The following is an 11,253-nucleotide window of genomic DNA, read 5'->3' as shown; positions in this document are numbered from 1 at the left end:
AAAACATCTCCCAGGAATGGCACGGTGCAGCTGCTTCTGCACTAGGACATAGGACTGGACCAGACCAGTGGTTCCCAGCGGGGAGAGACTGAATCAGGGGGTTAAGGCATGGCGATCAGGCTAATAAGGTTTGCTGGACGTATGCTGAATAATGCTTCTCTAAGAACCTTATCTCCCCTATCTATGAGAAGTCTTTTCTTCTCCACAAAGCGCCATGATTGTATTCTTAGAAAATAGCACTGAATGTGCACTCCAGTAGACAGAAGGGTGGATGAATAGCGGATTTAAACCATCATTAGAACCTGCCGGCCTTGGGCTGCTCAAGAGCCCCATCACAGCTTAGCCCTGGAGACTGGTCTAAACTACTTCAGTCATTTGGCACTGGTGCAGACATCCAGCCACCCTCACAGCCTCACCCCAGCCAGCTTTCCCTGTCCCCATTAGAAGCTCTTGCTGCTACCCTCACAGCATCTGCTGCGGGGAAATCCCCCACAAATATACCTGAGGCTTTTTGAGTCAGTACATTTAAACCCTTGCAGCCAGCAACCATAGCAAGGCTGATGTTCTCACCCCAGAAATTAGGATGAAGACCAGGGGAATTCATTTACTTCAGTTCCCATGTGCAGGCTCCAGACCTACAAGCAGTTCCTCCAGAGACCCTGAGCCAACCCACTGCAACTGAACAAGTACTATCTCTAAAATCCCAGTTTATGATATTAAGGTCATGTATTTTGAGTACATATTCTGTGGTCTTCTTCTCACTTAACATATTCCCTGCCTTTCTCATTTGTATATCTGGGTCCAGCACATTGCATTTGGGAATTACTAAAGCCCTATACCATGCTGCTCAGGCATACCTTAAACAGCTAATACTGTTGTACCACTCCTCTCTTCCACCGTTGCTACACGAAACTGTACAATTCTTTATAACGTCTGACTCTGCATCCATTTACCTATCTATATGGGAGGAGATTAAGCTCAAAGAAAAACAAAAGATGGCACAGAAAGACAGAGCACCATGCATAGATGATATACTGTTATAGTTTCTGTCCACAAGGTAAAGAAAAAACAGAAGAGAAACAGAAGAAACAAAATGTTGAGTCTTGAAAAAGTCTGATCACTAAATGAATAAGGGGAAATTATTGCTTCTTTTTCTGTGCACTTTCCCATCCCTCCCTTCCTCCTTCCCTCCCTCTCCCATAGAAAAAAGGAATCTAGAAATTAACCACAGCAGAATCTTTTTTTTGTTGTTTTAAGCTATTAAATCATCATTTTTCCTCAAGAAACATTGATGATTTAACTGACAGTTAATTTTAAAAATAGATCAAGCATTCGGTTGTCATGCAAGTGCTGTATTTTATCCCTAATGGAAATAATTAAACTTACTTAAATGCATGAAGAAGCAAAGAGGAAATAAAACAGCCATCCATCTTACGCAAAGGTCTACCCAGTGTCTTGACCAGAAAACATAAGATTTTACACAGCAGTGCTATAAAAGCTGAAAAACAAATAATCCATTCACCGTTGTCCTTGATCATTAACAAAGGGACAGGCTTTAGGATTTATGATAGTAGCAGGTGCTGCAGTGACAATCTGTATGGTTCTCTATCTTCACATTGTCCTTAAGGGTAATCTTAAAAAAAGAAAACACACATATAACAAATAATTAGGATTAGCTACACAGTAAAAACAGCATTCTCAAGTAAAAGATGTCTGAGGCCTTTTTCTTAACCAGAAGGTTCATAGGCTTTTGAGGTTTGTGTACTAGAACGGCCTCTGAATGCCAGCTTGTAAATCTGCACCATCAGTGGTTTTCAGAGCCATAAAGACAAAAGTTTTCAATGGTGACATAAATAGTGACATGGTTTGGTGTCCTTAATTTGGCACTTCTCTAAAGTGTCTGATTTTCAAAAAGTGTTAAGTAACCAATCTATGAAAAATCAGGAAGTGTCCTTAAAATATTTCACATGGGGATTGTAAAAATGGAGACCACAAACACAATGAGTCATCTTTATTTTTAATCTCAACCAAATTCTGGTTGCTGCCTCAGGGCAAGTATAGTGTTGGTGGTCTAGAAAAAGACCTATGCTCTACTCAGATGAAGAGCCAGGATGGGTTCAGCTGTAGGTGTCTATAGGTAAGTCAGGTATCTGGGCTCTTACCAGAGCCAGTGGAGACCCAGTGCTCCGTTCAGCTGCGCACACAGAGCTGTCAATTGCCATTTGAGACATCAGAGGGGATCTCACCAAGCCTCCAGCTGCAACTCTAAAAGGTCTTTTATGGGTCCTGTGTCTGCCAGCCATATACAGATGGCTTCAGTACCCTAGGGTATCTCAAATGGCACCACATTTGTGAGTGGATAACTGAACTGAGCCTCTAGTCGACACACTTAATGAACCTGATTCAGATCACCATAGGATAAACACCTTAGCTTGTTTCAACTAGCTCACCATTTATTACGTCAAATTTAAGGTTTCTTCACCTGGAGCTGAATCACTCCCAAAATAATCAGCTTTAGCAGAATCTCTCTTTAAAACAACGTTCCAGATGAGAGTGTTAAATGCTCAAAGTAGTTGCACACATTTACAGTTCCCTCCTGGTTATACTATTAAAACACAGTCTCAGCTAATCTAATGAGCACAGATGGTTTTGGTGCCTCATTCCCATATATGTAATTGATAGTATTGACCAGCCACCTTCCCAGAGAACTCCTGCCTATGCAGGAAAGAAGCAAGAAAAATGACTTATTAAAATCAAATACCCACTACATAGCATTTAAGGGGAGGGTACACATTCAGGAGAGTTGCAAATGAGGGGACAACAAGTCCACCACCAGAACCGCAGATGTCAGGAGTCAAAGCATTTTCACTGAAGTCAGTGGCACTGCACCAATTTCCACATCCCAACTGAATATCAGACTCGGTACTGGTTGACACTTTAATTTCCTCTTTAGAAAAAAGAAAGAACCCAAGCGCAAAGGATATAAATGCCAAGAATGCTTCCCTCAAATTGTTCTCCAATGTCCTCCAGCAAAAACATGTTCTTTTCTCTTCACTGCTTCAGCTAAACATTGCATCCCAAAAGAAGCTTAAACAGGTCTCATTCACACCCTCACCTTCGTGAAAGCCTTTGCTACACAGCACGTTGCTTCTGATGTAATATTCTTTGGAACGAGCATGGTCTTCTTGGACCTCATTGGAGTGGGATAGGCCCGGGAGAAACAGCACCCAGTGCACTGGTAAATGGGCGCTCCTGGCTTGGAAAAGAATCTGTTCTCCCCTAGCTTGCACTCCGGACAACCTGCCATAAAAATATAAGGAAAAGACTTTTACTTGGTCTCCAGCTGCATTTTCATTTTCAAAAAGGAAGGGAAAGTGCAGGAGGTAAGAGGAAGCACCGGCCGCATTCTGCTGCTTGACATCTGCAGAATGGAAAAGCACAGACACAAAAGCTCCCCTCTTTAGGGTCCTTCAACTCTGCAACACGCACCGGCTGTAAAACTAGACTGTGACTTTCTCAGTAAGGCACAAGAATTATTGTATCTTTTCTGGGCTTCTTTTCAATTTTTTTGACAGCTGTGAAGGGGTTTTTGTACGTCTACTGCACTAACAGTCCCTAGAAAACTTCCTACGAGCTATAGATAGTTAAATAGCACCAGCAGGATTTGTGGTGCTTCTTAGACATTGCCTGTTTTCAGGCAAGACTCTCTTATGAAGAGTTTTAAAAATGCCCAGTGATCCCGAGATTTTTGTAGCTCACATTTTTCTATATTCAATTCGAGGCTAAATAAAAAAACCCCGCAACCTCCAAAACACCCCTAAAATCTTCCTAATACTCTTTTGCAGAATGCTACACCACCAACATCCCATATTCTGGGATCTACAAGGGAAAAATATTCTGTGTATTATGAGGAGAAGCTATGGTTCTGCTTTTCCTGATGTTACGTTGCCATTTAGATCTCAAGAGTACAAGAAACCAAAACATTTCTATTCTATAATGTTTCGAGGTTAAGATCACCCACGTCAACATGAGGACATGGTCATCTAGGAGACTCTTGACCTGGAGAAATCAAGTTTAGAGAAGAAATAGGAAGTATACTCATAGCAAAATTATCTTGATTTATTATACCTTCATATCTCAGTGTCAATAAATGCAACAGAATGGTAAGATTTATGACCACATTTATAAAACATGTGAAAGTTTAATTAATACTCTTTACGAATAATTGACCTATTTCTGAACGCTGAAAGCAGCTTACCCTGCATGAGAAACTCTCCATCTGGGAAAGCATGAAGAAGATGCAGAAATACAGACAAAATGGTCAAAGTAACAGCTGCATACTTCCCGTAGGAATCCATGATCTGTCTGGAAATACAAATATACACATTTTTTAAAGGACTGTTTTGCACTGGGTACAATACCAGTATCTAGGCTACACACTGATACAGCATTCAGTGCAAGTAACAGAGACAATTTAGAACCGGGATTGGAAACTGAAAATGCAGTGTACTGATGTGCATTTTATAGGCTCAGAAAATTGAATTCATCACAATAACAAAAATGTGCCTTTCTTTCTGGCCTTAACATTTTTTTTTCTGAATATTAATATAAGCCACAGCACATAAACTTCAAATGTCATAACTGTCTAATATTTATGTTAGATTGGATAAAGCCAGCAAATGCTTACGGAGAAGACAAAAGAATCTGCAGAATCTGGGACATGGAAAGACTAATTTCAAGGAAAATGATTTCACATCAGGACATAATTTCCTGAACCAAGAGTCAGATTATTTGTCCACACACTGAAATGGCCTGAAGTTGTGCCAGGGGAGGTTTAGATTGGATATTAGGAAAAAATTCTTTACCGAAAGGGTTGTCAAGCATCAGAACAGGCTGCCCAGGGAAGTGGTGGAGTCATCATCCCTGGAGGTATTTAAAAGACGTGTAGATGTGGTGCTTAGGGACACAGTTTAGTGGTGGACTTGGCAGTGCTAGGTTAACGGTTGGTCTCAATGATCTTAAAGGTGTTTTCCAACCTAAACGATTCTAGGATTCTATGACTTCTTTAATGCTAAAGTCCCCACAAAGAGATTTTCACAGTCCTGTCCCTCGGTGAGAGAAAGCTCCTCTGATCTATGTAATGATAGGGGCACTACATGCTGTGCTCCAGAGTGCCCGAGGAGATGCTCAGGGTGCCGAGAGCGAGCTCAGGAGGGCTCGAAAGAGCCCCAGGGCCACCTGCATCACCCGGGGTCAGGGGAGTCCCAGGGAGTTCAGCATCCCTGCAACCTTCTGGACTGAGATTTCTTTTAGGCTTCGTTTTACTGATGCAGCAACTTGGCTTTTGGGTTCTGAGTAGCAGAAAGATGGTTTGGTATAAACACATCCTGGTCAGCTTGAACTTTTAAAAATCTTTTCAATAGATTGATTTTGTCCAAGAAGGCTACATGCGGCACTGCACATCTGTCCTTCTACAGCTAGCACATGAGATGAAGTGGCCATAAATAGCATATCGCTTGTTCTCTGGGTAATTCAACAGAAATGCAGTTGTGTGGCTATATTTGATCCAGATCAAATCTATACCACACGGTAATGCATATCTCTGATATGAATAACTGGGGGAACTACAATATTAAAGATGCAGAATATATAAGTTGTAACTATATGAATACCGTAACAAATACTCTGGTTGATTTTTTAAAATTAATTAACCTTTTTCACCATCATTTGCAATAAGATTTCATGGCAGCTGGGGGGACAGGACATGAAACCTCAGTTCTCTCCATATCCAAACATCAGATGTGCTAAATAAGGGCTACACGCAGATCAGCAGGATGCTTTTTGTAACTACCATAGGACCTTTAAAATTATTCTGAAGCACTTTGTACAGGCCTGGTCAGAGACAAAAAACTGGTCATGAACTGTTCATAAGAAATTGGTGTTTCTTTTGAGCCAGAGAAGTGCTATGTGCCTGTGCCGTGGCCTGGGAGGATCTGCCTCACTGGAAAGTCAGGCAGGACCTGAGTTAGGCTAAAGATGTCACATGTGTTTTCAGATCTTCATGTTATAACTATCTGGTCAACTAATGCTACTTTTAAAAATATTGGATTCACCTGAGCTATGAACACATAAAACAAAATACTGAACCTCACTTCTTCTCTTGACAATATTAAAATGTAGTATTTTAGGCATGAAGTTTATAACCTTCCTTCTCAAGCACTAAGCCCCTGTATTGTACTGACAATTTCATTGTGCCCAATCACAGACCATTTTGCCCAGTGTCTCACTCAGAAAACAGATTTTCCCCCTTAAAAATTATTTTCTTCTAAAGCATAGGCCTGCGCCCTTCCTTTAGAAATGAACGGGAATGACATATCCCATGGTGAAGCAATTGAGTCCATGGAGAAAAAGATGTATAAAGGATGCTGAAGTATGAAATTGCCCTGCCGGGGCAGCCTGTGCAGGTGACAGAGACAGCAGCACTCCTGTACCCACCCAGGCTGGCTGGGGACAGCCTTGTCGTGAAGGACTGAGCCTCAAGTTCTTTTTATTGCTGAGACACAGAGCACATTTCAGATTACCCTGTGAGGGATTCTGGGCTGAGCACTGCTCACCTTCCTGCTGAAGAGAGGGTGTTTGGCTGTGGCTGTGCAGCAGCGCCTGGTTCACTGGCCCCAGTTGCTCCTGGCTGGCTTCAGCCAAGCAGCCCAGGCAGCATCCCGAGCCCCCTGCTCCTAATCACCAAGTTATTTACCTGCCTTCCCAGAAACATTAGCTGATCGTGCAGATCTCTCCACCTCTGCAGTCACCCCCCCTCCCCAGGCTGTGTCTGGAGCTAACTGACAGTTTGTTTGGGCTGTGTCTGAACTGCAGCGCTGACGGCATCTCCAGACTCTTGCAACTGGATATTTTGAACAGTTTATTCTGTGCCTGCGCAGACCACCTGATCCCTTGACTTTAAAAGACTGAAACTGTCACACAAGAGCATGTTGTGCTAATGACTGATGTGCGGGATAAGCCTCCAAGCTGACAACACTGATATGTACACTTTAGATACTGAAAAAAAAGCATTCAATCCTAAAATACTTAAAAGCTTCTCTTCCTCCAAATACACCAAATACACTACTCAATGCTGCTACTCCATGATAAATATTCTCCAGGGAAAGATCAAATTGTGGCCCCAAATATTTCTAAAAATGAGGTGGCAGTGGGAAGGACAATAATGCCAGCAACAAAGAAATTGATCTTTAGTTTTGGTGCAGATGTTATTTAAGCATGCTATACTGATCAGAGAAGGCACTGCCAACCCTAACCAGGAAAGATGGTAGAAAATGAAGCATAATTAAACAAAGACAGCTTTCACATAACGGAAACTTATTTCTTTGGAGATTTTGCACCTATCCAGCAGAATCCCTGCAAGGACAGCCACAATGATGCAAATGTTCAAGTAACGCCTGCTCACAGCTGGAGGGAAAGGAAAACCTGAGGTGGTCCAAGGAGTGAAGCCACTTGCCTGGTATCATTACCTGAGAATGAACCTGGAGCACTGGGATGTGTGCAAAGAGGGTATTGATTAGCAGAGGGATGCTCCATCACTGCACAAATTCCCAGAGATATATGGGGACGTGAGGCTGCGACGCACAGGTCAGCAGGTCTTGGTTCATTGATTAAACACACGTACAATGCAGTCATCAAAGGTAGCAGTTCAGATGGCAGCGGAGCACAGGCCCTACAAGGTAGCTTTGAAACCAGGAAACAAATTCAGAGAGCTCCATTCTTGCAGCAATCAGGAAAAGATCATGCCCAGGCAGATGAGGCCGAGACCAAAGGCAGGATGACAAGAACATGGCCCTTGCCTGACTGGGGTCAGCAAAGTGGAAAGAAACAAAGTTTATGAGCAAGACCGATGTGCAGTGCTCTCTGGTGCAATGAATGAAGGCACAAGGTGGAAACAAGCCTCTTTCTAACTAAAAGAGCAAAAACTAGAGGTAAGAGACTGATCTGAAGCCTCTTTCTAATTAAGAGAGCAAAAACGAGAGGTAAGAGACTGATCTGAAGCCCAGCTAAACTGAATGGCTAAGAGGCTAATGAAGTTGCAATTAACAGGTGGCAAGGGTTGGGCGCTGGGTACAAGTAACTTCGCCTCCTCCCTCTGACCTGCACAGTGAGTCAGTTCATGCTGGCAGAAAACAGAGGATAAAGGAGTTAAAAAGAGCCAGTAAGGAACAGGAAGAAAACCCATTGGTAGCAATTGTAGAAGCACTGGAAAGAAGCATTTGGAAGAGCTATCAAAAAACCAGTTCAATGTATGTATGTATGTGTGTATGTATGCATGCAGGCTGAATGCAACCTGTAATTACACATCTCTGCTTGGCCTTTTACCAAAAAAACCCCATCCAAGTACAAGAAATATTCTTCTCATGTTAGTCAACGGGTGGCAAAGGAAAGGGGGGGATGCCGTTAACACGGCAGCCCCACGGAAGCTTTGAGCATGGCTCTCAGGTTTCTGAGAAGCAGCTGCCAGCTCTCTGCACCCTGTTCCCTCGACAAGAGTAACCTGTGTCCGCAGGACAAAGGTGGTCCTTCACACCGTTTAGATCCACAGCCTCCTATGGTCCTGCCAAATGTTTTGGGAACTGAACTGAGCTCAGCCACATCTATGGAGTGGCGCTGAATAAATTGGCTGGATCCCTCTCTCCAGCAAATAAGGCTTTTTTTAAGGTTGTTTACTGCATACGCTCTTTCCAGCACCATAGAGGGGGTGTGACTGCTGGCAGACTTACCTGCACTGGGACACAATCCCACACTTTAACATCAAGCCCTGCTCCATCCAAGGGGACATTCCTCAGAGTGTGAGGAGCTGGCTGGAGGGTCCCATGCACCAGCAAGAGAAGACAGACAGCCTCTTCCAAATGACCTGTTTCCACATCATCCTGGGCCTTTTGATAGCCTGGATGCTCCACCAGCTCCAATAAGATGACAGACACAGGAATAACACCACAACCCTTGACTGATTATTCTGTGATTTCATGCTCTTTGCTGAAGGCACAGTGGCATTCTCCATCCTAATTTTTCTAAGAACATATAATGCTATGATTTGGTACATTATAAGGCTTTGAGGCAATCCCAGAGGGAAGTTGTTTAAATTTCATTAGCCAAAACGGGAATTGAAATTGTAGTTTTGCACTTCCTCTATTGAGTCAAGACTGTCAGGCTCATACCAAAAACACTGAAGATACCTGTCAATAAAACCCAGATGTGATCTTCTCTACTTTTCCAATGCAACAGCCATTTTGCCTGATGGTCTTACCTGGTTTTCTGACTGTGCCCATGCTGCTAACTCAGTTAGTGTCTACACCACTCATTTCATCTCACCACCAAATCAAAGGAAGCTTTTACTTTAATCTATTAATTATTATCTTTCTTAAGCTATTGGAACATTATATAATGCATGAATTTCAGCAGCTCTTTGGAAAGATAGTAATTTTAAATCTTCCCCAGCAGTTAAAGTCTCATCTCATTATTTACAATATCTTGTCTTTTTCTGTAAATAAGTTATCATGTTACCCATTACCCTCACAAAGACAGGCAATCATCTGTATTTGCAAACAGGTCTTCTGTTCAGGTACGCGTAGGACTCTGTGGATGCTTTTACATTCATGTGAAGCTCCACTGGATCAGAATCCCTCGTCTAACTCTGTGGTCCATGTCCTGGCACAGACATACCAGCAAGCTCTGTTCAACGGGCATCCTTTGTACTGATTGTACAAAATAACCTAATGTTTTCAGTATAAACTTGGGACATCCTTCTATACTTTTCCATAGAGTGACAGTGGTGCTGTCATACCCAACAACAGTTAAACACTTTGCACATTGTGTTCATTTCTTTCTGGGATGCTTGGCCATGAGCTACAGCTGTGTCACAGCAACAACGAACTACAGCTGCCAGCTCTTCACTTGCAGCCCAGTGTCATGTACGCAGTGACCTGCTAGCAAACCACTGAAGACTGAGAAATCTTCACTAATGTTTTTTTTCCCCTTCCCTTAACATATTTAATCATTACCAGTAATTTAAAGACTCTAAAAGATGTGTCAGTACCACAGGTTGTGTAACGCTTAACATTTGACAGCAACACTGTTGACGAGGAGAAAAACACAAAATTACTGATGAAGAATTACCAGACCTGATCAGAAATCACAAAATATCAACATTTAGCTGCAGTACAATTCTAGAACCTCATTTTCTCTTACTTACAAAGCTAGTTTAACCCCAAGCACTGATGTTTTAGTCCCAAAGCAACCTTTACATTAATTTTCAAAGTAAAAACTTTGACAGAATGGAAGAAGAAAACTTTTGGAGAGAAGGGAAAGAGACTGTAAAAAAATATGTAATTGTTCCTCTTTAACAGTAACAAAAATTAAAAAAATATATTACCTCCCTTGTTCAACAAGAATAAATCAGACAGCTGAGAAACTGCAGGATGGTGTTTGAAGGTGAGCTGTCCTTGATGCTTGGATGTACGTTCCCGAAACTGATGTACGAAAAAGTTGCATCTTTCTTTTATACCAGTAAAGCTAGATTATATTCCTTGCCCACATCTAAGCCATAGGATCAACTGTACATTTTATCTAATGACTGAACATTACTTTATGTAATTACCAGCCCACCATGCTGATCTTATCTTCAACTTGACTTTCAAAAAGATTATTTTTTTTTTCTTATATAATGAAAGAAAGGTCAGCTTGCGAGCACAAACTCTGTGGTGGATGAGTTTCCTGGGGAACTCAAATATCGAGCATCCAGTCATTTGCTGCAGTTTTCAGTGAACAGCATCTCATTTTTAAAAAGGAAGGGTTACTAAGGTTTCCTAATATTTCTTATTAAAGTGGAGAATAATTTAAAAAAAAAACCAAAACATAAAACACTTCTACAGCAATGGCATTGTTTTAGCAAAGAATAACAAAATAAAGAGCAGCAGAGATCTACACAAACATTTAAAAGAATAATCTCTATTTGAATTTAATACCTAGAGAATGAATGCATGGATAAATATAGAAGGATTACCTTTATAAAGACAAGATTTCTGGCAAGATCTCATCTTGTTTTTAGAGTAAAGCTAATGCAGTGGAGGCACTTCTGAAAACTGCACCAGGGTGCAGATTTTTAAGGCTCAGGGACTTGTAAGTCCTTGAGTTCAAGTGACAGAGTCTGTGTCGATGCTGGTTAAATAAGACAGGTCCCTCTCTGCCTTC

General features: G+C 41.8%; 1 protein-coding gene across 1 annotated transcript; it reads right to left on the bottom strand.

Annotated features, from left to right (window-relative positions):
• Positions 1–1,228: 1,228 nt before the first annotated feature.
• Positions 1,229–10,534, bottom strand: CGA (glycoprotein hormones, alpha polypeptide). The gene is made up of 4 exons (XM_010565723.1): positions 10,436–10,534; positions 4,259–4,365; positions 3,116–3,300; positions 1,229–1,633 (listed from the first exon to the last, which is right to left on the bottom strand). The coding sequence occupies exons 2-4, from the start codon at positions 4,356–4,358 to the stop codon at positions 1,556–1,558; spliced, it is 363 nt and encodes a 120-aa protein (XP_010564025.1). The 5' UTR covers positions 4,359–4,365; positions 10,436–10,534; the 3' UTR covers positions 1,229–1,555.
• Positions 10,535–11,253: the final 719 nt, after the last annotated feature.

This window comes from Haliaeetus leucocephalus, unplaced genomic scaffold (genome assembly GCF_000737465.1).
Source record: "Haliaeetus leucocephalus isolate CR32 unplaced genomic scaffold, Haliaeetus_leucocephalus-4.0 Scaffold195, whole genome shotgun sequence".
Classification (NCBI taxonomy): domain Eukaryota; kingdom Metazoa; phylum Chordata; class Aves; order Accipitriformes; family Accipitridae; genus Haliaeetus; species Haliaeetus leucocephalus.
Note: the sequence above shows the minus strand (reverse complement) of the source record. Positions and strands in the feature narration are given on the sequence as shown.